The sequence below is a fragment of the Hypomesus transpacificus genome, unplaced genomic scaffold, assembly GCF_021917145.1.
Source record: "Hypomesus transpacificus isolate Combined female unplaced genomic scaffold, fHypTra1 scaffold_30, whole genome shotgun sequence".
Classification (NCBI taxonomy): Eukaryota; Metazoa; Chordata; class Actinopteri; order Osmeriformes; family Osmeridae; genus Hypomesus; species Hypomesus transpacificus.
The window spans coordinates 3,124,637-3,152,632 of NW_025813826.1; the positions used below are offsets into that span (position 1 = coordinate 3,124,637).

The 27,996-nt window shown below is 47.9% G+C and overlaps 1 protein-coding gene across 1 annotated transcript in view; it reads right to left on the bottom strand.

Moving 5' to 3' along the window:
• Window positions 1–27,996, bottom strand: part of LOC124463572 (protein unc-13 homolog B-like) — a 93,576-nt gene that overhangs the window by 825 nt on the left and 64,755 nt on the right. Inside the window, 23 exon segments of the mRNA XM_047015320.1 lie at window positions 1–160; window positions 503–577; window positions 2,223–2,279; window positions 2,527–2,674; window positions 3,137–3,208; window positions 3,343–3,387; window positions 3,681–3,804; window positions 4,155–4,292; window positions 4,490–4,578; window positions 12,799–12,876; window positions 13,207–13,284; window positions 15,060–15,077; window positions 15,079–15,204; window positions 15,555–15,651; window positions 16,465–16,591; window positions 18,669–18,754; window positions 18,965–19,164; window positions 19,433–19,573; window positions 20,201–20,290; window positions 22,272–22,340; window positions 24,323–24,473; window positions 25,519–25,682; window positions 26,611–26,726. Coding sequence (XP_046871276.1) covers window positions 1–160; window positions 503–577; window positions 2,223–2,279; window positions 2,527–2,674; window positions 3,137–3,208; window positions 3,343–3,387; window positions 3,681–3,804; window positions 4,155–4,292; window positions 4,490–4,578; window positions 12,799–12,876; window positions 13,207–13,284; window positions 15,060–15,077; window positions 15,079–15,204; window positions 15,555–15,651; window positions 16,465–16,591; window positions 18,669–18,754; window positions 18,965–19,164; window positions 19,433–19,573; window positions 20,201–20,290; window positions 22,272–22,340; window positions 24,323–24,473; window positions 25,519–25,682; window positions 26,611–26,726 — 2,449 coding nt within the window.

Below are 27,996 nucleotides of genomic sequence, written 5' to 3' on the forward strand. Positions count from 1 at the left end.
AATTGGAAGGCCTCGTTGTACTTGGCCGACCAGCTGTTGTTCTTGGACTTGGTCGTGAACTTGCGTTTCTTGTCGGCCAGGAACGGACCAATCAGGCTCACCTCCACGAAGGGGCGGAACATACCGGATGTCTGCCACTTCATGTCATTCACCGCCAGGACTGATGGAAGGAGGAGGGAAGGAAACATCGACGACAAGCAAAACATGGGAGGAGGAGAGCGGGAAAGGGAGGGGTTAGAGAACAAAAGGGTTCCTCGAGGTGTAGAGAGAAAGAGTTCCTCAAGGTATAAAGAGAGATAAATCATTTCAAAAAGAAAAAACAGATATAGATGTCAGAAGAGAGGGAAATGTGTCGACAGCTACAGGACAATTTTGTTACAGGGATGCAACACGACTGTACAGCAACGAAGAGGCGTGCATGTCTGTTGTGATACAGACACGGATGTACAATAAGAAGAGATGTGGGTGTGTTATGGTGTTGGCCGTGTGTGTTCTGCCTCACCTCTGACGTTGACCTTCCCTGGAGCCATGTCCACCTGGATGATGGCCTCACCCACAGGCTTCTCCACCCCGGAGCCTGGCGGTCAAACGACACCAGTTACTCAGTCACACTACAACCTCGCTTTACCAGTTACTCAGTCACACTACAACCTAGCTTTACCAGTTACTCAGTCACACTACAACCTAGCTTTACCAGTTACTCAGTCACACTACAACCTAGCTTTACCAGTTATTCAGTCACACTACGACCTAGCTTTACCAGTTACTCAGTCACACTACAACCTAACTTTACCAGTTACTCAGTCACACTACGACCTAGCTTTACCAGTTACTCAGTCACACTACAACCTAGCTTTACCAGTTACTCAGTCACACTACAACCTAGCTTTACCAGTTATTCAGTCACACCACAACCTAGCTTTACCAGTTACTCAGTCACACTACAACCTAGCTTTACCAGTTATTCAGTCACATTACGACCTAGCTTTACCAGTTACTCAGTCACACTACAACCTAGCTTTACCAGTTACTCAGTCACACTACAACCTAGCATTACCAGTTACTCAGTCACACTACAACCAAGCTTTACCAGTTACTCAGTCACACTACAACCTAGCTTTACCAGTTATTCAGTCACACTACAACCTAGCTTTACCAGTTACTCAGTCACACTACAACCTAGCTTTACCAGTTACTCAGTCACAATACAACCTAGCATTACCAGTTATTCAGTCACACCACAACCTAGCTTTACCAGTTATTCAGTCACACTACGACCTAGCTTTACCAGTTACTCAGTCACACTACGACCTAGCTTTACCAGTTATTCAGTCACACTACAACCTAGCTTTACCAGTTACTCAGTCACACTACGACCTAGCTTTACCAGTTACTCAGTCACACTACAACCTAGCTTTACCAGTTATTCAGTCACACTACAACCTAGCTTTACCAGTTACTCAGTCACAATACAACCTAGCTTTACCAGTTACTCAGTCACACTACAACCTAGCTTTACCAGTTACTCAGTCACACTACGACCTAGCTTTACCAGTTACTCAGTCACACTACGACCTAGCTTTACCAGTTACTCAGTCACACTACGACCTAGCTTTACCAGTTACTCAGTCACACTACGACCTAGCTTTACCAGTTACTCAGTCACACTACGACCTAGCTTTACCAGTTACTCAGTCACACTACAACCTAGCTTTACCAGTTACTCAGTCACACTACAACCTAGCTTTACCAGTTATTCAGTCACACTACAACCTAGCTTTACCAGTTACTCAGTCACAATACAACCTAGCTTTACCAGTTACTCAGTCACACTACGACCTAGCTTTACCAGTTACTCAGTCACACTACGACCTAGCTTTACCAGTTACTCAGTCACACTACGACCTAGCTTTACCAGTTACTCAGTCACACTACAACCTAGCTTTACCAGTTATTCAGTTACACTACAACCTAGTTTTACCAATTACTCAGTCACACTACAACCTAGCTTAGCAGTTACTCAGTCACACTACAACCTAGCTTTACCAGTTATTCAGACACACTACAACTTAGCTTTACCAGTTACTCAGTCACACTACAACCTAGAATTCCCACCCTGGTAAACTGAGATTCAGACACCTTCGATCCTAATGGTCGATTCTCTTCTATTTGTTGAATAGATGTAGAATGTAAGCAAGCGTTGCATGTCCTTGAAGCCTTACCCCTGTCTGGTCGAACCTTCTCATTAGGAACGATCCTCATGCCCATCCCGTTGTGCACTGAGAAACAAAGAAAAAAACAGCTGTCCAGTAACAGTACTTGTCTTCTCAAGCGTGTGTGTGTATGTATGTGTGTGTGTTAGGACGTGTTAGGGCTAGGGGTTAGAGATAGCCTATTTTTGAATGGAAGTGAATGGTCGGTATAGAAAAACAAACGTGAGTGTGTGTGTGAGTGTATGTGTGTGCGTGTGTGTGTGAGTGTGTGTGTGTGACTGTGTGTGAGTGTGTGTGAGGAGAGGCGGTGGACCTTGCGCGTGTTGCGAGGAGACAAAGGTCTTGATGAGAGCGTCGGTGCTCTGGGAGTAGAGGGAAAGGGCGTAGCGGAGAGAGGCCAGCTCGGGGCTCTTCTCCACGTAGGCCTTCTTCAGGCCGTTCCCGCCCGCGTGGAAGTATTGCTGCGGGAGGCCCAGATTGGATTGTTGTCGACTTTGTATGACAGTTTGATGTCGGAGAACGCGTGTTCCTACATGTGTTTCGGTCCTGCGTTTGGGTGCGTGCGTGTATTCGGCAGCGGGGGGGGGAGTGAGAGAGACATAATGACGGATTCCGTGTGTGCGTGCGCCAGGGGCGTAGCCACGGGTAGGCCTAGGTAGGCACAGGCCTACCCAATTTGTTCTAAAGGCCTATACCCAAAAACGAAAATATCTCCGAAAAATAATGCACTGCGTGCACATCACAAAGTGAACAAGTAAAAAAAAAAAAAAATTAAAAGATGCCCATCCGTAATTTTCTAGGCCTACCCAAAAATATTTTTTCTGGCTACGCCCCTGGCGTGCGCTGATGAGACACATTAGCGTGGGCATCTGTGTGCGAGAAGGACCGAGATTTTTATGTGTGTGTGTGCGCGTGTGTCCCACCTTGATGGTCTCCAGCGCCGCGTCGATGATCACACACTGTTTAGGCGTGAGCGTCTTGGTCTCGCCCCCTCCCTAGGGCAACCAAAATGACGGACAGGCATTAGCCACGCCCCACTTCCCTGGAAACATGACTATAACTTGGGGTAGGATTAGATTACAGATGGGGACACAGTGAGAGAGGGAGTGGCAATGAAGGTCTGTTGTACCTTAAGGTTAGACAGCCCCTTGGCAGCGGTGAGAATCTGTGCCCCCTGTAGAGGAGAGGAACAGCAGTTATGATGTGATACTCATGACCTCCACTAGAGAGCCCCAGAGCATCGCTGTGAGCTTTTACTATCCGCCTGTTGTCTTCTTGTCTGTGCTGGTGGAGAGGTGCATTATAGGCTCAAACGTGCAATGGGCATGTACTCGTACACACACACACACACACACACACTAATACACACGCACGTTCCCCAATCCCCATCTTCCCTCTAAATACAGGGGAACGAAGCAGCAGACACACACCCTCTGTCATGCGCTCTCATGCCTCTCTCGCACTTACAAAGCTGTCGTTGCTCTGAGGCAGGACGATGGTCTTCTCCAGGCTGCTCAGCACCGTCTTCCACAGGTCCTTCAGGATCCTCTTCAGAACCGACTTCTCGCACGTGTCGGCAAAAATGCTCAGGCTGGAAACCAAAGGACGGGGAGAGAGGAGAGGGGATGAAGGGGAGAGGATGAGGAGGGGAGAAGTGTTTTTTTTTTCTGTGCTGCGGTTTCATAAACCCCACCAGAGCCAGCCACCATGATAAAATGATTTTTTTTTTAAATCATAGCCTGACTACACATAACCTGCAGGGCATTCTTAACCAGAATCTGACTGGCATTCAAACTAGAAGTGGTCACGCAGAACACACCCCGGATCAAGTCTACAGATAGAAGTTGACAGCGCATACTTTATTTAGCAGGCCCAGTTTGGATTTTCTCTTTCAAATACTTTCATGTGTTGGGCCCTGTCACTGTACCCTGCCGCACTCACTTTCCGTCCAGGAACTCCATGAGGGGACGGAGGATGTTGTCGGCGTCCGCCTCGGCCGTGTTGCGGTTGGGAGGTCCTTTGATCTGGTAAAGGAGCTCCGCCATCTGGCGCATGCAGCCAGTGATGCGCGCCAGGAAGCTAGGAGAGACGACAGGCGGTTAACGACGGAACGATCAGGAATAAAGACCAGTAGAAACGGATGGAAAATAAAAAGAAAGGATGATTCATTGCACGGTCGAGTACCACCGCCGACGGAGGAGAATAGATAGAGGGGAGGAAGGATCATTCTAGAAGGATGTCGGAGGTGCGTGTGGGTTTTCGGATCTCGCTCTCACCTCTTGCCGAACATGGCGCTGAAGTTGTCCAGCACCATGTTGAGTTTCAGCTGCAGGTCATTGAGAATGTCTGCTGCCTCCGAGTCCAACTGCACATTGAGTCAGAGCAACACACACACACCAAAAATGAGCATTGAAGAATTGTTCTCTCTGGCTTTAGCTAGTGCATATGACTTCAACACATACTGTAACACCTGGAAGGTAAGCCCCCTGTTGGTGAACAACTGCAATTACCTGCGAATTACAAGCAACCTTGGACTTGTCATGTGCATAACATTGCCTACTGCACCACAACTCAACGCCATTGACAAATTATTTACAACTTACTTTAACAGTCTCTTATGAGACAATTCAGCAATCATTTCTCACTCAGAGGATCATACAGGAACAGAGAGACTAATGTTGTGACTGCTCTCACTAGACCCTGACCCAGTGAGTTAACCTCTTCTCTTGAGTTTAGTTAACATGCCTGCCCTGAAAGTGCATATTAAATGTTTAAAAAAGTTATTATTCAGTTGATTTGTTTGGTCTCAATAGTACATTGTCCTTGAGCAATGGATGAATACATATACAAAAAATATTGACACAAAAACAGTTTTAGAAAGCACACTGCTGCTGAAAATTGAACGGTTATTCTCCCTAAATGTCTTAGGTCTCTTAATATAGACACTTGCATTGCTAGGTGGATTTTTGAGGCCAGTCTTTATTGCTGTGCAGTACTCGTGAAGGAGTAGGCAGAGCCTTAGTGTCCTTGGTCCTCAGGGTCCCCTGTCCTATATGTTTGAGATGTTTTCCTGCTCCAACAGACCTGGTTCAAATGAATGGGTTCCTATCAAGCTCTGTGGAAGGAAACCATCTCAAACATGCAGGACAGTAGGCCCCGAGGACCAGGGTCGAACACCCCCTGCTCTACGCCATCAATCCAGAGAGCCACAGATCCTTAGCTATGAATGCCGATAAAACAAATCCATGTCACGGGAAGTTACTGAAACATCTATTATTTAAGAGCGTACCAACGATATACGAGGGCTGTCTTTGAGGTGATTCGACAAAATACACTTGTGGCTTGAGAGCTGCACACACACACGCGCGCACACCCACACACACACAGTCACGCCCTACGAGCATGCTCAGGCCTTCTGGAACACATGAGAAACACTAGAACAGTCTTGACGTTGTCTCTAATATCCTACCTTCTTTGAGCTGGCTGTGGCTTCGATCTTTGCATGGGGGAATAAGGGATGACAGAAAATAAGAGAATAGAGCAATGAAACAGACACAGGTGGGATGCAGGGTGAGGTAGTGAGGGTGGCTTCATGTTTACTTGATTCTACACCAGGTTCCAAGAACACTGCAACACTAAGCAGCTTCACAAGCTGGATGACACTTATTATAAAATGTAATGTGTATTCTGGCTACATGTGGGTATTAGCTACACAAATTGGAGAATTAGGATTCGTCCACTACTTTGGAGTGTATTGTGTCACATTTTTGGAAAATAGGGTGTCAGTTGGGATGGAAGAATGGAGGTAGGAGGCCAAACAAACCTGGTTCACTTCCTCCTTCGACTAGAGAATGTGATGTGAAAAAACAAACAGAAGCCAGGTTAAACAAAAGGAACTATTGAGACAGAACAGTAGCACACCTGTGAAAATCATTTGCTCTACAGTCTAGAGGGCATACTGTCAACAACTACCCAACAGGGATATTTTCTAACTTCAAGAAAACTATAGTAATTTATTATTTTCTCTGCCATCCCTAAAACTAAACGCTTCAACAAGATGCAAGTGTGCCCTGAAAAGGACTCTGGGAAATGACTAAATTGCTGGCCAATCACTCATCAGTAATCGGTGGTCTGCAGACAAACTGGAGCCAACAATGAACTTGTCATGTTTACTCTGATCGCCTCTCATCCATATGCATCGGTACACTGCAGCGCACGCTCGCAAACCATTCAACCGGCTCACAGCGCCTGTTCCGTTGATACGCATCAACCCCTTAATAACCCCCTCCAGCGCGTCTCGAAGCGCGTCTCCGTCTGAATGCCCTGGAGGTGACAAGCCCTGCCGTAGGAGAGACGCGAGGATAGGTCTCACCTCCCCGGTCTCTCCCAGCCTTTCACACGCACTTGATCTACACACACACACACACACACACACACACGCGTCAGTATCGAGGCGCCGGAGCCACCCACCTGTTTGCTCTTAGCGTCCTCCTTCAGGGGAAACGAGGAGAAGAGAACAAGGCGTTGAATAGGGAGCGACAGAACAGAGGCAGAGTCTCACAGGGATGGGGGGGGGGGGGGGGGGGGGAGAGATGGGAGTTCTGCACCGCTGCGCAGAGGGAACTATACTGAGCTTCTAACGAGAGGAGGAGTGCTGCAGGGTAGCCGAAGGACTGCGAGAGAATCAAAACCCACTGTGGTTTTCACTAGGTTGCGCCATGAAGGCTGGGAGCACAGCAGAGTCGGGTCTGATGAAAGGGATCCAGAGAGCATGAGGAAAGGCTCGTGTGTGTGTGTGTGTGTCTGAGTGTGTGTGCGAGGGAGGTCGGAGAGGGCCCGGAGGGGGATCTGGAGGCTAGGGACTAGGGGAGGAGGAGGGGAGAGCTTGAATCTCTAACAGACAGACAGACCTGTTTCTCCTTGTCCTTCTTTTCAGCCTACAGATTACAAAAGGTACAGACAGACAACTTGTAATGACATTGTCAAGTCACACCACCACAAACATGCATATACATGAACCAAAGAACACACACGCTAATATCCCTTTATCGAGTAGCTGAATAAACAAAACTATTTTGATTGGTTATTTTACTTTTCCCCCCTATCCACTCTCTATTCATGAGGCTCAAACCACACACAGATTAGACGCATGACACATACCCTGTCCTTCTTTGAGCCAGACTGGACGGATGCAGAAAATGACAAAACAAAGGTGAATGACCGGCACAGACAAAAAGACATGAAGGATCAAAAGTTCCAACTTGCGTTGGAAAAACCCACCTTTTCCTTGTCAAGCTTTTGGAGAAACGCAACAGAAAAGACAAAACATTAAAATGGAAGGGAAATAAAAACATACGTGTAAAATAAAAGGTCAAACACACGGTAAACCATTTCAAAAGGAATAACGACGATGAGACAGGAGATGATGACAGTGATGAAGGGGGCGGAGAGACATTGTGAGACACAAATGAGGATAAGCCGAGTGAGTGTCGGTACTGCAAAAGTTGACAGCCGAGGTGATACATGATTGGATAGGGGCCTGGCGAGTTTGACCTCATGAAGATGGCGAGTGTGGCGTGGGGGGGGGGGGGGGGGGGGGAGAAGGGGCACAATCCCCATGCTGATGCTGGGGAGCCAGGATGTAAACAAACTGATGCTGGGGAGCCAGGATGTAAACAAACTGATGCTGGGGAGCCAGGATGTAAACAAACTGATGCTGGGGAGCCAGGATGTAAACAAACTGATGTTGCGGAGCCAGGATGTAAACAAACTGATGCTGGGGAGCCAGGATGTAAACAAACTGATGTTGCGGAGCCAGGATGTAAACAAACTGATGCTGGGGAGCCAGGATGTAAACAAACTGATGTTGCGGAGCCAGGATGTAAACAAACTGATGCTGGGGAGCCAGGATGTAAACAAACTGATGCTGGGGAGCCAGGATGTAAACAAACTGATGTTGCGGAGCCAGGATGTAAACAAACTGATGCTGGGGAGCCAGGATGTAAACAAACTGATGCTGGGGAGCCAGGATGTAAACAAACTGATGCTGGGGAGCCAGGATGTAAACAAACTGATGCTGGGGAGCCAGGATGTAAACAAACTGATGCTGGGGAGCCAGGATGTAAACAAACCTTCTGCTCTTCCTCACTGTCCTCATCATCAGTCTAAGAGCAGTCAGAGGAGACAACCACATTTAAAGACCTACTACGAGCCCGGCCAAACTTACTTTGTTACTTACTTTGGCCGAATCAAAACACAACCTACCTAACAACAAAGGTTCAATCTACTCTAAATATGAATCCACAATTGATTTGTCAAACCAAACAGGGTTGATTTTAATGTACGCCTTATATGAATATACAAATCATGGTTGTGGTGCCCAACAATTCAGTACAACAGTACCACACAGACGACATCAAAACACGCACAAATAACAGACGCCACATGAAGACAACACAACAGACACTACTGGTTTAGTTTTGAGCGAGGCGAGTTGTCTAAGCACCACCACAGTGAGAACCACCGCTCTCTGGTTCTTCTACTAAACCGACCTTATCCTCCTTGTCCTTGTTGTCCATCTGAAGGTGAGAGGATGAGAGACAAGGATGACATCTGACTCTGGGCTACGCTCACACTGACACCTAGTCTACTGCAGCAGATGATTTGCAATCCGAACCCCCCCGTCAAAAAGGTACGTTTTACAACAGCGTAGAGTTGGTGCTTATCTGCATTATACTTGGAGTAGAATACGGCCACCTCTTGTATCTATAAATGTCTCTACGTGGTTATTTAAACAGAGGCATTGAATTGGCAGACATTCCCTAAACCGCATCTGGGTCAGAATGCTCTCCTGGTCGTTTCTGAAGTGAATGGTACTTGGGTAGGTCATCATGATCAGATTGGCGTTCCTAATCGACTTCCAGCTAATCAAGTCCAAGGGGAGATAAGACAGGCATGCTCGACGCACACATTTAGTCCCCACACACAGTCATACACGCTCATTCTCCTGCGCCACAGCAGGTCAAACTACAAACGACCTTTTGCGTTGTCCGTCAAACGACTACTGACTACTGACCACCGTAAAGGCGGGAAGGCCGAGGATGTTGAGCCTTAGGCAGCCGTCTTTCTCAACATGAATAGAGCTGTTTATCTTTCACTCACTCGGACTACATTGTATCGTACAAAGGCCTGTTTGTTATCAAAATGTTAACACCCACGATTATCTCCCTCCGTCTTTTTCTGTTTGTTCCAGGCTCCCTCCTGCGAGGCCATCAAGGGAGACATTTCAAGAGTGCCTCAGAGGGAAACTAAAAGCAACATTTTGACACTCTTAAAATTAAATTATCTGTGGGCCTTCTGTTAGTCTGTTGAAAGGCTTGCGTAAGCGCATTTTCCAGCCGTCGGAAACCTTTGAAGTGATCTCCAGAGTTCTGTAATTGCAGCCACTTTAGGAGTGCAAAGTTTTTGATTTGACTGTCTCGGCTAACGAACACCACAGGACACCCGCTGTCGGGGAGCCGAGGAGCTTGGGGGGTGAATTACAAGGAGGCGTCCTAAAACAATCCGGGTAAACAAAGTCTGGCATCCTCCCAACCCGACCCTCAAGCCCCCCCCCCCCCCCCCCCCCCCCCCCCCCCCCCCCCCCCCAGCCCCCCCCCCCCCCCCCCCCCCGGCACCTCACCTCTGAATCCTCCGAGTCCGAGCAGCCAGACTGAGCCGGAAGACGACGAAACAAGAAAAGGAAAAGAATAACAAACAAAAATCAACATCTGACTAAAATGCTTTTTCTAAAACATAAAGGTCCTGGTCATTGTAAACATTTACTGACATTGGGTGTGTGAGACCGACGCTATAGGTGGAGGTTACAAGCAGCATCGTGGAAACTTTCAGCATTGGAAAAAGTTTTTTTTAACCATTGCATCACTTCCTGTTAGATACCAGACCAACTTTACCAGATCAACTTTTCTAACATGCTCACCTTGGTTTCATCTGATTGTAGTACCCCAAACGAGGAAATACCCCCATAAAAAATGACAAGATCAAGCTAAAGAAAGCATGTCTTTTGAAGGACAGGGAAATATGTTCTGTTTATTAAAGCTAAACTCACTAGCAATGGCAAAATCAAGGAATCGGAAATACATCAAGCCCATACGGTCTAAGTGAGGCACACAAAAGAGATGCTTCGTCAATGACTCTTACCCTTTACCAAAGAGCTACGTATGTGCTGTTGTGGAGTGTCATTAACCCTTGATATAGAGCGCTGTGTTTTTTTTAAAGGAGGGTCATTAATCCTTGATCTACAGCGCAGTGTTTTTTTTATTTTTATGAAGGGTCATTAACCCTTGACATGGAGCTGTGTGTTGTCGTGAATGGTCATACCCACCAAGTCATCATCTCCCTCGTTGTCAGTGATGGCCTGTGGAAAACACACAGCTGTGAACCTCAGAACCACTAGCCAGCCGTCTAAAACACACCCACACACACGCCCCCCCGCACACAAGCCAAGCGTGCTAGCCTTGGAGGCCACCACCAGTAGCACACTAGCGAAACGCTCTCGTCGCCGCCGCGCTCCACTCATTCGCTCCAGTTGAACGACATAGGTCTTCCTACTGACAACAGAAAGCTTTGAATACAGTCCACAGTCAGTCTTGCCCAAGCGAGCATTCAGTTTAATAACGACGACAAAAACACCTGTGTGCTCAAGGGTTGAGTGTCTGTATCTGGATTCCACGTGTCAGAGAGTCATCAAAGCACCACATGAGCACAGCTTGCTGCTATCAGAAGACTACAATATCCAGACAGGAAGTGGAGGAAAATGTATGATTGGGAAGCGTGATCTTGGCCCAGAGGGACAGATGCACACAAACACCCACCTCCTCATCAAACTCCTCGGGCTCCTCCTCGTTCTCAAGCTTGAGAGAGAAGCAGCAAGTCAGACACAAACACACACAGCATGGACAAAAGTGCGTTGTAATTCCATAAGCGGAATCCTATGAATGATGTCAAGACGGAACAAGGATCCTGTAGAACGCTCAGGGAGGAAGACAGGAAAAGTGGGGTCTTAAACAAGAACAAGGGAGAGGTCTCAAAACTAGAGGCACCAGACTAGAAATACCCAAAACTAGAGGTACCAGACTAGAAATACCAAAAACTAGAGATACCAAACTAGGGGTGCCAAAACTTCCACAGGACTAGAGGTACACAGTGGAGCACAATGCTACACAGGCAGGAAAAAGGAGTAACTCCCAGGTTGCTGCAGGTCATTGGTTCTGACACTGGGGTGAATCTGGACAGAGGTTTACAGGTATTGACAGGTCAGGGTCGGGGGTTTTATTAAACTTTTCAGGGACCAGGCTCTGAGGAGTGAGGATAAGAGGGAAGAGGAGGAGGAACAGTGAAGAAGTGTTGACATACCCTCTCCTCCTCCACAGTGAACTGCAAAAAGACACACACACACACACACGTTGAGCATACAAATACACACACACACACACTTTGAATCATCACAACTACACATAAAACGACTATGGGGATGGGGTATAGATCGTTATAGCTCAGTGTTTAGAGCATTTGACTGCAGATGTAGAGGTTGAAGGTTCAAATTCCCCCTCTGTGTGTCACTTTGTTTAAAAGAGTCTAAAAAGTGCAAAATAAATATGTTCTTTTCTTTTCAGGATGGGGACAGTGTGTGGAAGCGGACATGATTCCATCCCTATTCGGACAGCAGTTTGATTGTTCAACTAAGACAAGTAGCAACATGGTTATGCGTCAGAGGCATACAGTATCTAATAAAAATAATCATAATAATGAATTGTATTTATATTGCACTCTATATTTAAGCAATCTCCGAGTATCTGTGTGTGACAGGGTGTCTCTCGTGACCCGATACCACACACACGCTGATTACCACGGCACGCACACGTCAAAAGCCTCTATGGGCTCGTCAAAAGCCTCTATGGGCTCGCCTCGAGCGAAGACCGTGCATCAGGCTCGTAACACGTCGAGCTGGTTCCCCACCAAATGAGGAGATCCCATTCCAGTCTTCTCTGCTTCCGTTTTACTCCACGGAACATGCCCTCCATTTTCACCACGGCGCACGCAATCCAGCAATGACTATCTCCTCAGTGATGATACAAGATGTAGTTCTACCTAGATAAGGCATCATTTATAACGTGTTTAAGTTGAATTTCTGTAGTATTCATAAATGGCTCTCTCCTCCAGGGTCCCACTCCCCTGTCTCTGGCCCTCTCCTCCAGGGGCCCACTCCCCTGTCTCTAGCCCCCTCCTCCAGGGTCCCACTCCCCTGTCTCTGGCCCTCTCCTCCAGGGGCCCACTCCCCTGTCTCTAGCCCCCTCCTCCAGGGTCCCACTCCCCTGTCTCTGGCGCTCTCCTCCAGGGTCCCACTCCCCTGTCTCTGGCCCTCTCCTCCAGGGGGCCCACTCCCCTGTCTCTGGCCCTCTCCTCCAGGGGCCCACTCCCCTGTCTCTGGCCTTCTCCTCCAGGGGCCCACTCCCCTGTCTCTGGCGCTCTCCTCCAGGGGCCCACTCCCCTGTCTCTGGCCCTCTCCTCCAGGGGGCCCACTCACCTGCTTGGCCCCCATGGACTCAAACATCTTCTCCAGGAGCACTCTCATCTGCTGGATGTTGTTCATCAGCACGCACGGCTGGTGGGAGGAGACAGGGGAGTGTGGTGTGTGTGTGTGTGTGTGTGGGGAGGGGGGGTTGGTGAAAGAGAAGGGGAGAGAGGGGAGGTTAGTACAAATTGCCCCAGAACACACAGATGGCATAGGTTCACCAAGCTGTGATTTTAACAGATTGCATTTCAGGAAAATAAAATACATGTTATCCTTCTGAAATCATCTTAGAGAGCATGGCAGAGGCTGACTGCGGTTTATAGAAGAGTTTGGATGTGTGCGTGTGTGATGTGTGTGTGTGGCTATGTGTGTGATATGTGTGTGTGTGTGAGTTTGTCCTGAGAGCACAGCAGTACTTACTATCTTCTCCTTTTCACAGTACGAGGGGAAGCTCTTTGACAGGATGGCACAGTACTGCAGCAGCACTTTGGTGATGGTCTGGGAGGAAGAGATAACACACACACGCGCACACACCCACACTTTAAGCAACTTCCCTGGCAACACCCTACCTGACCATGACCTGAGGGTTGGGGGCCTCAGTAAATATCTGAGCTTTTCAGTTTTTTTTTTTCCCTGCGTCAGTCTGTTCTGAATTCAGATAGAAAAGTTTCACTCCAGAATGAAAAGAAACTAACATTTAAAGAAGGATTTTGACATTTGCATTATTATCAATGACAGAACTTAGAACCTTCGATAATCATCTCATTATTGACATCCAACGCATTTATGAGTAAACGTTATTAATGACGCCACCGGGCGATTAATAAGATACTAAACATGTGGGAACTGACGTGGAAACGAACCATGTCTGGAACGCTGGGTTTACGGATAAAAGCCAAGCTTCAAAGATCTGCTCAAGTGTGCCTAATTTCTGGGATGGGGAGGGAGGGGCTGTGAAATAGTTCACTGTGGATAAGTACTCAAAAAGAATGATTTTATCCTGGTGACGTTTTCTTTTCACTGATGTTTTTTGGAAACTTCTTGAAACCTGGAGGACTCATTAAAACCGCATGAAAGCTATGTTGAGCATAACGATTCCCATCTCCTCATTTAATCTTCGCTTATGCCAGTCATCATCTCGAGAATGCAAATCTGCTTTTGATGTTGCGGCTTAAAACTAAAACAATGTTATTGTTTCTTTGACAATGACTGGAGCTATCACTGATAGGAGTATCAACCAGGAACTTGATTTCACATTTACAAAGAGGATGTTGGAGGGGCTGTCGGGTTTTCTGAGACTTAGTTTGAGATGAGTCTCACTTCCGGATGAGACTCAGTCTATATGAGCCTCAGTCTGGGGTGGGCTTCTCAGAACACAGTGTGCTGAGTCACACCTCCCCCCCCCCCCACACACACACACACACACCCTCGCCCCCTCCAGTCCCTCGTGAATAAAACATGACCGTCTGCTTTAATTTGTTTATTTGTTTTCCTCCATTGCTCCTCGAAGTGTGACATCAGTCATTAACTAGGAGCACACAGACCTTAAGGCAAGAGAGAGAGAGAGAGAGAGAGAGAGAGAGAGAGAGAGAGAGGCAGGGAGAGTGAGAGACAAAGAGAACAGGTGAAAGAAGAAAGTGTTAGGGAGTAGAGAGATATACAGAGAGATAGATAGAGAGAGAGAGAGATCTCCTGATCTCATCCCTCCATCCTCTCTCTCTTTTTGTCTCTCATCCCTTCCTCCTTTCTCTCTCTCTCCCTCTCGTTCCTCCGGCTACATCACACCGCCTTGACAGCCAGACCTGGCCTCCCTCCATCCAGGAAAACGGCAAACGCTGACTTTGCACTCCGGCACCGACAATCTTAACGTAAGAAAACCCAACCCCCTGACAGACGCGCGCGGCGACTTCAAAGTACTGCGACTCAACTCCGGCACAGTCGGCTTCCCGGGAAGCATGAAATCCCAAGCTGCATATCTGAAACTCCCAGCACAGTTCCTTCGAGTCGCTCCCATCCTGGGGCGCCATCCCTCCCACTCTCCAGCTCCCACAAGCAGAGTGCACGTGAGCAGGCGAGCGATGGAGCGACACGCCCACAAGTCAGCCAATGGAACGGGAGTTTTTCGCCTGCACGTTACGGGTGCTGTACGCTTCTGTGTGAGTGCGCTGGGGAGCCCGTGCATACTGCGTATGCGTGTGTGGCGGGAAACCAGCGTGCGTCCCCGCGTGTGTGTGTGTCCTTGCGTGTGTGTGTGTGCGCTTGCGCGGGCCTACCTTGGCGAAGCGGCGGGTAGTAGTGGGCCACGGCCTTGGGGTCGGGGCAGTCCAGCTTCTTGATGATCTCGAAGCTCTGGTTGAGCTGGGTGAAGATGTCCACCACGGAGCTGGAGAAGAGGGCGTGCTCCGACGTCTGCTGGAACTGTTGGGGGGGGGGGGGGGCACAAAGGTTAAGGGGAGCATTGTCTCCACGTTCGAGGCCCCCGCATCGCGAGTTGAATTGTGTAACCCGGTAATTCTGTGCCTCTATAATTATGTGACCCTATAATTCCTCGGCTCTGTAATTCAGTAGCTCTGTAATCCTGGAACTGCAATTCTGAATTCTGTGACCAAACGCGCACGGCGTGCGATTCGCAGCAAGCGCCCTTTGTCGGGTCGCTTTGGACGGGACATTAGACGCAACGTTAGAACTCTCTCCCGCGCTGGAACCCCCCCGGGGCCAAAACCCGGTGGGCCGCGCCCACGTTGGGGATCACCGCGGCGGCCGCTCACCCCTTCTCTCTTGTCCCTCTCCAGGGCGCCGTGCATGAACTCCATGGACACGTCCTCGTTCTCCGCCAGCCAGGTCAGCACGAACTGGAGGAACCAGCTGGGGAGGGAGGGAAGTAGGGGAGATCAAACGGAGGAACAGGGGAGGAGGTGGTGGAGAGAGAGGGAGAAGAGAGAGAGGGAGAGGTTGACAGAAAAAGGGGGAGAGATGGAGGGGACGAAGAAAGATGACGAGGGTTGAGAGAAAGTGTGAGAAAGACAGAAAGAAAGAGAGAGGGGAGAGAGAGAAAGACATGGAGAGGAGAGTTAGTTACATACAGATATAATGGCCTAGAGACAGAACAATTGAGAGCCTCAACTTTGAAGCATTGAAAGTGAGAAAACAAGTGACTTCAATAGAAAACCTGAAAGAGAAAACCAAGGTCTAAGATGACTATCTGAGAGGAGATTATTGTTAAGGATTTGTTTAAACTCTGTTTACAATCAGTTTTGTATGTACTATAGTATGTAAACGGAATGTTTGCCAATTTGTTTTCCTGTACCATTTTACACACACACACACACGCACACGCACACACACACACACACACACGTTTGTATTGCTAATCTTTTGGGGACCCACAATTCAGTCCCATTCAAAATCCTGTTTTCCCTAACTCCTAACCTCAACAACCCTTGATGTAATTATAACCCTAAAACGATTATAATGCTAAGCCACCCTAGACCCACTTAGAAAGAGCACTTGAACTTGAGAGAACCAGGAAAAATGTCCCCGCAAGTTCTAAATGACCAGTTTGACTATGATATACAATGATTCCTTATCAGTTCCAGTTCTTATCAGGTCAAGACCCCCCCCCCCCCCCCACCCACGCACACACACACACACACACACACACAGCCACCCGTCACTTACGAGGGGTATTCTGGGATCGTGTCCTTGAAGGTGCCCAGCTCCTGGACGTACTCGTTGTACAGCCACTTGACCTTGAAGTGCAGGTTCATGTACTCGGCGCTCTTGCACAGCTTGTGCTTCTCGTGCTCTGTCGACACAAGAGACGCACGGTTCACTTCCGTCTCCTGGCCGCCGCGGAACGCCTCCGAGGGGGAAACGGTGAACCTTGGCGTGTAGACTGATGGAGTTTGATATTTCTCCGTTTTGAATTGTCTTGGGATTTTACCCAAGTACAATGTGTTCATCGCCGGTGTCTCTGGTACGATTTGTACTTTCACTACCGTGATGGACTAATAGTATTCTGAAAGACAAGCTGTTTGCTTTGTCACGTCTGTGTGTATTTGTGTGTGTTTCGCACACCATGTGCTGGTGTCTATGGTCTTGCGTGGAGCGGTGTGGGTGTAAGACTACTTTGTCTATTTATACCAAAGTGTGTACTTCAGCCCTGCCCTTGTGTGCGCCCAAGTGTGTGTAGCTGAGTCAACGTTTACAGATTTTCACCACAACATGAGGCTGTGGACCTGTGTCTGTTCCAAGAACCGGAGGACAAAGACCACTGGCAGTGCGACCGTCAGAGTGGGGAGATATACACAGACAGCGTTGTGTGAAAACAACACAATGCCACCGGGGGGGGGGGGGGGGGGGGGGGGGAGATAGTCGCTCCACCCACACAGGATCTTAAACCTTGTCTTTTCAAACAGCAACCATCTCTCGCCACGGGCCCCAAAACTCGGATGGGATCTGGAATTGACTGACACTGGGAAACATTCGAAATGTGAAGATTCAACTTTCAGGGTGAAGGTTAGGATGAGGGGCCGGGGGGCAAGCAAAAGTTTGGACCACCAACAGAGGCTTTTGACTATATTCAAGGCAGAAAATCCATGGGTATTCTGACGTGTGGTTGGAGTCCTGGTTCCTTGGGAGCTGATTTGTCAAGTGCAAGTGTGAAAAACACAGACACACACAAAAGAAGAAGTCTTCACTACCTTACACTACACATAAATATAGATCCGTCTGCCATTGCACGCACGCACGCGCACGCACACACACCTTACCGGCATAAAAGTCAAGTCGGCGAATGCGGAATGTGGGGGGCGCTGAGATGGCAATGAAAACAGGTAGAGAGCAAGAGGAGGGAGAGAAGAGAGAGGGGAGAGACAAGAGGGTTGAGAGAAAAAGCGTGGAAAAATAAACATGTCACCGATGAATGCAACGTAAGGATGGAGGGGGGGGGGGAGATGATGAAGGGGCAGAGTGACACAGGCGAGACAGTAACAGAAGATAATGAGAAGCTCAACAACAAAAAAAGGGTCCCTTGCGTCCGGGAAACACATGAAGAGTTTGCATTTCAGCAGTAGAATCTAGTCTAGTAATCTTTAGTCTAGGATTTCTAGTAAAGACATAAATAAGAATATAAACAAATGTCTATAGGAACCCCTAGAACAAACCCCAGTTAAAATATTGTCATAGCTCCTTCACACCACTTATTGATTTTGATGCATGAAAGATAACAGCACCCAACTAAGTTTGCGAAGAACTAAAAACGTTCCACATGGGACAACCTAATATTAGCATTTGGATGTTGGTCAAAGTACAAAACACTCTACTGCCACTTGAGCTAACCTTTATAAATTAGCTAACCACTACCAATGAGCTAACCACTACAAATGAGTTAACCACTACTAATGACCACTACCAATGAGCTAACCGCTACCAATTTGCTAAACCGCTACCAATGAGCTAACCACTACAAATGAGCTAACCACTACAGCCTGAGGAGTTAACCACTACCAATTGGTAGTTAACCACTACCAATGAGCTAACCACTACCAATGAGCTAACCGCTACCAATGAGCTAAACAGCCACCTCACCGTGGTTCCAGTGGTAGTGGTCAATATTATCCAGGACTGTGCAGTAGTGAAGTATGGAGTGCAGGAAGAAAACAGGTGTATTTAGAGTTGTAGATGTGAAAGAATGCTGTCGATGAACTAGATGACCTACACAACCGACCTATACCTTGCACACCATGTATACCTACATGCACACACACACTCATCCGTGCAATAACACACCAATGAGCATGCAACCAATAGATACACCCACACACATTACACAGACAATAAACTATACACAAACACACACACACACACAACCACAGACTTACCCTCCAAGGCATATTTCATGTCCTGAGCAAAAAGTGTCCACATGACCTCAGCGCTGACCTTTCCCACGTCCAGCTCCTGGGGGAACCTGGGTTCAAAGGTCACAGAGAAGTCAGGCCACAGCAGAAGAAGATCAGGCCAGCTTCTCTCCACAAAGAAGCTGAAGCATGACACTTCGGGTGTGTTGTCGATGACTCTGGCTAATGATGATTCTGTGTTGTGTGCATGTATACAGGTGGATGACCGTGCTTTTTGTATGTGTGTGTGTGTGTGTGTGGGTGTGTGTGTGTGTACTAACTGGTTGATGATGGGCGTGTAGGAGTTCTTGTCCTCTTCTATGATGGATACTATGAGGGTGATGAGTTTGGGCCAGAAGTCCAGGTTCTGGATACTCGGACCAGGCTCCTCAGGCTGTTTCTCCTCCTCCTCCTCTTCCTCCTCCTCCTCCTCTTCATCCTCATCATCTCCTTCCTTCTTCTCCTTCTTGGCTGGCTTTGGCTGAGGGGCACACGGGTAGATGAATGGAGCCATCATATCGACCACAGAGGAGGGGAGAGACAAAATAGCGCTGGTATTTGTAGTTTTCTGTGAAGTTATAGTTCTTGTGGAGAACACTTCCAGGATCACGAGACATTCGTGAACAGTGCACCTCGATAAAGTGCCGCCCATTATGGCCTGAAGGGCTACAAAGTCAACAATACTGTTTATTCATTTTGTATATTTTTGGAGGGCAGGGCGGTTGTAGTTCCCCCCCGCGTATACTTACAGGTTCTACGGCGGGCTGGAACTGACGGCTGTACAGCTCCTGGCAGTTGTTGAAGATGTACTCGTAGGTGGAGTTGAGGCAGGCCTTGACACAGTCGCGCACCACGTGGGCAGCCCTGGGCGGGCTGGGCAGGTCCAGCACCTGACCACCAGGGGGGGCCGGTAAGACAGCGTCACACAGAGCAGGCAAGAACCACAACCAAACACCTTTCTCTCTCTCATTTCTCTCACCTCTCTCACCTCTCTCTCCCTCTCTCTTTCTCTCTCTCCCTCTCTACATCTCTCTCGCTTTATCTGTCTCTCTTTCTTCTTTCTGTCTTTCACACACACACACACACACACACACACACACACTCGAGAGGGCCTTCGATCGATGAGCATGACTAATGTGGCGTGTGAACCGTTATTGTCTGAGCTTTGAGAAGAGGGCCAAGATTGATCCTCTCTCATCCTCCTCTTCCTTCCCGCCGCGGAGGACAAACAGGCTGAGGCTACTTCAGCCCACGGATAACTCGGCAGCCGCAGACGCGCGCTCACACACGCACACACGCTGACGCACACGCACACACTCACGCATGCACGCTATGGCTGGCACGAGCGAAAGGAAAGCTGCTTTACACTGTCGAAGACGTTGCTTTGACATACAACGCAGTACCAGGACACTGGTTTTGGACGGCGCGAACGTGCGAGCGACTGATCTATAGCGTGCTTGTGCAGGACACGCACTCAAACACTTCTGCGTGTTTGAGTGCGCGTTAAGGCCCCCTACCTTCAGCCTGAAGAAGGCGATGCTGGTGAGGAGGTCCACGGTGGACTTGAGGTCTTGCAGGCGAGGCTTGCTGCTGGCGGGGAAGTTGTTCTGCTCAGACAAAAAGGCCACAGGGAGGGGAGGAGAGGAGTGGGAGAAAGAAGAGGAGAACGAGAGAGCGAGAGAGCGAGAGAGAGAGAGAGAGAGAGAGAGAGAGAGAGAGAGCGTTAGAGGTACAGTGCCCTCCAAAAGTATTGGAACAGTGAGGCGAATTCCTTTATTTTTGCTGTAGACTGAAAACATTTGGGCTTGACATCAAATAATGAACGTGAGACCAGAGATCAACGTTTCAGCTTTTATTTCCAGGTATTTACATCAGGATCTGATGCACAACTAAGAAAATATCACATTTTGTTTGAATCCACCCATTTGTCATGTGATCAAAAGTATTGGAACAGATATACTTAAAACATATTTAAGTGAATAAGACTTAATATTTAGTTGCAAATCCTTTGCTTTCAATAACTGCAGCAAGTCTGTGACCCATTGACGTCACCAAACTTTTGCATTCTTCCTTTTTGATGCTTTCCCAGGCTTTCACTGCAGCCTCTTTCAGTTGTTGTTTGTTTTGTGGGGTTCCTCCCTTCAGTCTCCTCTTAAGCAGGTAAAATGCATGCTCTATAGGGTTTAAGTCTGGAGATTGACTTGGCCAGTCTAATACCTTCCATTTCTTGCCCCTGATGAACTCCTTTGTTGTTTTGGCAGTGTGTTTTGGGTCGTTATCTTGCTGCATGATGAAGGCTCTGCCAATCAGTTTGGTTGCATCTTTCCTTAAATTGGCAGACAAAATGTTTCTGTAGACTTCCGAGTTCATTTTGCTGCTGCCATCATGTGTTACATCCTCAATGAAGATTAATGAGCCCGTCCCAGAAGAAGCCATGCAAGCCCAAGCCATGACATTACCTCCACCGTGTTTCACAGATGAGCTTGTGTGTTTGGGATCATGAGCAGTTCCTTTCTTTCTCCAAACTTTAGCCTTTCCATCACTTTGGTAAAAGTTAATCTTTGTCTCATCAGTCCATAAAACTTTGTCCCAGAATTTTTGAGGTTCATCTCTGTACTTTTTGGCAAATTCCAGCCTGGCCTTCCTATTCTTCTTGCTAATGAGTGGTTTGCATCTTCTGGTGTAGCCCTTGTACTTTTGTTCATGAAGTCTTCTGCGAACAGTAGATAGTGATACCTTCACTCCTGCCATCTGGAGGTTGTTGCTGATCTCACTAACAGTTGTTTTAGGGTCTTTCTTTACAGCTCTCACAATGTTTCTGTCATCAACTGCTGATGTTTTCCTTGGTCTACCTGTTCGACGTCTGTTACTTAGTACACCAGTAGTTTTCTTCTTCTTCAGGACATTCCAAATGGTTGTACTGGCTATGGCCAATGTTTCTGCAATGGCTCTGATTGATTTTCCATCTTCTCTAAGACTCACAATTGCTTGTTTTTCACCCAAAGACAGCGCTCTGGTTTTCATGTTGTTTTCACCTCTGAATACAGTCTGCATAGACAAAACCTATCTTACCCAATCTGAACCTGAGTGTAGACATTCAGTGGTATTTATTGATTGAATAATGTATGTAATAGGACACACCTGGGCAACAAAACACACCTGTCAGTCACATGTTCCAATACTTTTGCTCACGTGACAAATGGGTGGGTTCGAACAAAAAGGTGATATTTTCTAATTTGTGCATCAGATCCTGATGTAAATACCTGGAAATAAAAGCTGAAACGTTGATCTCTGGTTTCACATTCATCGTTTGATGTCAAGCCCAAATGTTTTCAGTCTACAGCAAAAATAAAGGAATTGGCCTCACTGTTCCAATACTTTTGGAGGGCACTGTATGTAAAGTTAGGGAGCTACTAATAAAGCGACAAATCAAGCGAGGGGTATCGACTGGTGTAAATCACGGGCTGATGTCAGGTTCAGTGAAGTGCCCGGACCCATTTAGGGAGTTACTAGATGGATGGGTCTAATGCTACACAGTAGAGCGACTGGATGGATGAGCCTAATGTCGCACAGTAGAGCGGCACTCACGCGGTACGTGGAGAGGTCAATACGGAGAGAGTTGTGTAGCTGATCAAGGAGCTTCACAAAGCGTTCTCTCTGTGGAGGGAGGGGAGGGGGAGAGAGAGAGAGAGAGAGAGAGTGAGACAGGTGAATACAGGCAGCCAGAGATGAGAGACAAAGGATGAGAGAGATATGTTGAACACATCTACACAACATCGTCCAAGAGGGGCGACACTTGTCTAGACGACGAGGATGATACACGGACACAATCAGCATGTATAGTGACTACCTGTGAGCTTAGAGGACAGATAGAGGTGGTGTGTAAAAGTGAGCGTGCGTCTCGGTGTCTACTGAATATGCACACAACACTGGTTGTGTAAATAATGCGCCTGTGTGTGTGTGTGTATATGTGTGTGAGTGTTAGAGGGAGAGACAGTCCTTGCATATCTTCTTTCTATCAGACATTAATTGGAGGAAAAAAGGGCGAGGGGTGTCCAGTGGCGGAGAGAGAGAGAGAGAGAGAGAGAGAGAGAGAGAGAGAGAGAGAGAGAGAGAGAGAGAAACCTTAGGGTGGGGGACAGGACACTGATCATGATTTAAAGCCTGGGGGGGGGACTGAGAGAGCCGTCAGAACAGACTTTTTATATTTATCTTCCTGGCAGACACAACAGCCCTACACACACACACACACACACACACACACACAGCCCCCACCCCCTCTAGGGAAGATAATGGATTTTGTTCCACCACAAATAAAAAACAAAAAACAACCACACTGTCCTTCCCCAAATCTAATAGGGACACCACAACCCCACCCCCCTACCCCAACACACACACACAGACACACCCCTGTCCCTGCAGCAAAGACACAGGATTAAGCTCCCCAGCTAGCAGTGTTAGCCTTGGCTCCCTGACAAACCCACTGGAGCTGGCATTGGACTGTTGGGAGAAAAATCCGGAAGGATGAAAAAGACAGGAAAATCGAGGAAAACAAGAAAGAAACAGAGAACGACATCACACGTGTGCGTGCCCACACACACACACACACTCTTTGCTCTGAGCCATGGGGGGACAAGCCAGACAGGGTCCCAGCAGTGCTATTAGACGCCCTTCTAATCCCAAGAGTCAATCATTGAAAAGGAGGAAAATATATCAATATGGCCTCCATAGATGATGGATATGGATCACAAAGACAGGGTCAGAGAGAGAGAGAGACAGAGAGAAACGAGAGAGAGATGGATATAGACGGATAGACGGATGACAAGGCCGTGTAGCAGGACTGCCAGAGGCCGAAACAGACGTCAATAATCTTCCTCACTCCGCCCAGGAGGAGGCAGTGTGTCTTTGTTCCCTTCTCTGTAGGCATCTGTCTTGCAGCAGAGTATGGGAGGAAACCCGCCCTCACGAAAAGTTTACACCGCAGCAAGCTAGGATACCCCAAAGTAAGAACCCTCTTACCCAAAACCACCACCACAAAGAAAAAGAATCGGGCTGAAACTATGAAAAGAAAAAAAGTTGACAGGAACTCAAATAGATGATCAACCGGGCAACCCATCACAGCCTTGCAACTCCAGACTTTGATGATTGTCATAGGGGAGCACCCACAGATTTGATTCTGGAAATAAACTGGTCTCTCAGACTGCAGTTGCTAGTATATCACTGCAGTCCGACTGCAACTGCCGGGGAGGGGAGGGGGGGGGGGAGACCTACGGGGAGCCAAAATGGTCGCCAGTCTTCTGTTGGAGGTCATCTGAACGGTCATTACAAGCCGTCTCTGGCTCTGCACAGGGTCTAATCGGATTACTGTGATGCCGTTCATGTGGGTGTGCATGGCTATATGGGATCCAAGTGTGTTTTATAGTCATTCATTGAGGTCGTTGATAATGTGGCCCACCACCACTTCACAGGCCAGGCTAAGTGTACCGGGCTCCATTGGCAAACACGTCCACTGTGGGTGGTGTGCTCGTGGTTTTGACTGCACCTCAGTTTGAGTGTACCTTCTGCGCTTGGACGGTGTGTGTGTGTTTGCCATTGTGTGTGTCCGTCCCGTGTGTGTGTGTGTGTGGGGGGGCCCTTACCCCAAAGTTGGAGGCGGCGAAGCGGTCGCAGGCAGTCACGTTGGTGGAGGCGGTGGGGTGAGCGTAGAAGGCGTTGATGTTGGCCAGCAGGGTGCTCATGACAGCCGGGATGCCTGACAGCATGTACTTAGAGGACAGGCAGGCGAAGTGTCTGTGGAGGGAGGGAGGGAGGATGGATGGGTGAAGATGGAGAGATGGATGGATGGAATGAGAGAGGGGCAGAGATGGAAAGAGGGATTAGAGATGGAGAGAGGGAGGGTGGGAGGAGGAGAGAGATAATTTTGAATGCATTTCAATTGTTCTCCACGTGAAGAGCTGTCATTGATTTAGTCATTTTTACCAGGGCAGACGCTAAAACAACTTTGTGCTGCCTAGTGTCTTCATACATATTTTAGCCTCTTTATATTGTAACATTAACTGAGAGAGAGAGAGAGAGAGAGAGAGAGAGAGAGAGAGAGAGAGAAAGTGAGAGAGAGTGAAAGAGAGAGTGTGTGTGTGTATCTGTGTGAGAGACCGTAATATCCTCACTGCCTGTTCAAGACTGTGTGTATTTGAGAGAGAGAGAGAGAGAGTGTGTGTATCTGTTTGAGAGACCGCGTATATAGTGAGTGTGTGTGGGTGTGAAATAGAGATTGCGTGCGTCAGGGAGAATAAAACAGAGAAAGACAGGGCTAGAGATGGGGAGAGTAGGATAGCAAGTGTGTCCATGGATTCACCCTATGGTGTGCGTGCGTGTGTGTTGAGCCCGGGTGGAGTCCAACACACCTGTATAGCACAACCGGAGCCCAGTTACATTTCCAATCTTTCCTCATTAAGAGACCAAACCATCTGCCTCGCTTTAGAGCTCCCAACCGTACTGCACATTCATATGCAGTGACAGTTTGCTAAAGTATGGTGCGAAAGTCGGTGTGAAGGTTTATTCGAGGCGTGCCAGCGAAACGGAGCCACGTTGTTCGGCCTCTCAGGAAGCCTCCACAAGCACAGGACTGCCAGCGTTCTGGTGACGCTGCAGCATTGCTAAGAGGTGACGTGTGCCTGTTATCAGTCTGGTGTGGCGTGGTTAGATGAGGTGTTTCTGGCTTTGGAAACGCATCCTCATTCTGGATGACTTCGGAAACAAGTCATCATTCAAGTCACAAAGACAAAGCACACGCACAGACACAATCTCTCTCTCTCTCTCTCTGGGCTGAACTCACGTCATGGCCTGGTAGATGGACTCGATGCCGTAGCGCATGGCGAACTCGTCCACAATGTCCTGCTGCAGCTCGTCAAAGTAGACCTTCCAGGCGTCGTCGCCGTACGCCACGGGCACCTTCACCACGCCTCCGCCCTCCTGGTCCGTACAGTGGTGGAAGATGTTCTGGAAGGAGGGAGGGAGGGAGGGAGGGAGGGAGGGAGGGAGGGAGGGAGGGAGGGAGGGAGGGAGGGAGGGAGGGAGAGAGAGAGAGAGAGAGAGAGAGAGAGAGGGAGGGAGGGAGAGAGAGAGGGAGGGAGGGAGGGAGGGACTCATCATTTCAATTGTTGCCATCTGGGTGACGATATTGCCTCCGTCCATTCACTATAAATAGATTTCATTTGTTCCAGAAGCCATGATGTTTTTAAACAGACAGGTAGTGCACATTCTAATGAGCATGATGTTCAGCTGGTCTGGCCAGGCTAACCTGTTATGAGGTGCAAGGTACGGGTTCGAAATGAGGAGGGAGGGGGGGGGTCCAAGACCTTCCATAAGTTTAGAGGGACCCCCCTTTATGATTACTTCGATTTTTAATTTGAAGGATCCCACACAATTGTCGCTGTTCATAATGTAACACGTCAGTGGGGCTTCATATCATTTAATTTCAATGTGTTCAAATCCCAAATGTGAGATTTCCTAACATTAAAAAGTGGTAAGGATAAGATAGCAAAATAGTTTTCAGAATGTTTCATGATTACAGTTTATGGGACCCCCCAGGAGTCCTCTGTCATTCGGAACCCTGGTGCGAGGCTCGTCTATGGGTACAGTGAGTGTGTCGGTTAGTGACTCTGGACTGTTGTGCCTACAGCCGTGCTGCTAATAAGTTTCCCCAGGGGGAGGGTTAAGTGTCCATTCCTACTGCTAAGAAGGGGAAGGACGTTTTAGCACCCTATGTTCTCTGTCGTCGGATTTAAGTATAAAAGAAGCTACAGAACACGTGTGTGTGTGTGGCTGTGAATGTTGTGGTATTTGTGTGTGTGTGTGTGTTTGTGTGTGTGAATGTTGTGGTATGTGTGTGTGTGTGTGTGTATGTGTGTGTGTGTGAGGGAGTCACCTCATGGAGGCAAGTGTACTGGACATGGTAGGGGGCCACTTTCTCCTCTCCTTCAATTTCCACGCTGATCTGCAACCGGATGGCCCCCGACACAGCAGACCTGTCTGTTCTCTTCTCTGTAGACGACACAGACACACAGGCAGATCAGAGAGACAGGCAGATCAGAGAGACAGGCCAGATCAGAGAGACAGGCAGATCAGAGAGACAGGCCAGATCAGAGAGACAGGCAGATCAGAGGGACAGGCAGGTCAGAGAGACAGGCCAGATCAGAGAGACATGCAGATCAGAGAGACAGGCAGTTCAGAGAGACAGGCAGATCAGAGAGACAGACAGATCAGAGGGACAGGAAAGTCAGAGAGACAGGCAGTTCAGAGAGACAGGCAAATCAGAGAGACAGGCAGATCAGAAAGACGGGCAGATTGGATAAACAGGCAGATCAGAAAGACGGGCAGATTGGATAAACAGGCAAATCAGAGAGACAGGCAGAGGGGGTAAACAGACAGATCAGAGAGACAGTTACTGTACATGCTGCAATAGTTTTTTTATTTTTTTTGTGTGACCTGACAGGTCACTGAGATCTCACATTAAAATAACCAGAGCAGATTGAGACAAAGTGCTTCGCTGACTGATGAAAATGCGCATCTCCAAGATGTTTGTGAGCATGAAATCTCAAATTAGGAGGTGACTTGAATATATAGTTTTCCATCTGACGGCGTCAATTATAGAATAATAGTCTCAACACTCGCAATCGAGCAAAAGCAAAACATGACTTCAGAGACCGTTGAGAAACCAGGAGCACTAGTCAGCCAATTATTTAAAGCATCAATTCACTGGGGCTCACAAATATGTATTTTTGATATGGAAGGGGATCATTCTACAGATGTTTTCGTTGTTTCATAATATTACTAAAAAGGCTTAATTGTAGAATGCCATATTCACAGTATTTATTTAATCACCTAGACTTCGAGAAAAAGAGTTATTAATTAACCATGAAAAATGGGCCTTAATGCCCACCAGGAATTACTGTTAACATAGCTGTATAGATGATGGATATGTCATATCCATATTGGATAAGTACTAGCGCTTGTTGACAGGCATATTTAAACCACGTTTGTTGCTTGGTCCTTGTTAGGATGCTAGCTTATTTGTGTCTAGGGAACACCTTTTCACCTTTCCCAACACAGCCAGCAAAGCTGCTGGTGAATATTCATCAGCAGAAACATTGCCATTTGCTCTTCACAGGTCTGTTATCGATATGCAAAACAACCGCAAATGCCAATCAAGAGTGTGTTGGTGTTGAGGTTTCGAGAATATTAATGATGTTTTCATGAACTGTAGTCTGACAATATTCAGACATTTGATTTGAACTTACACAAGAAAGTAAAC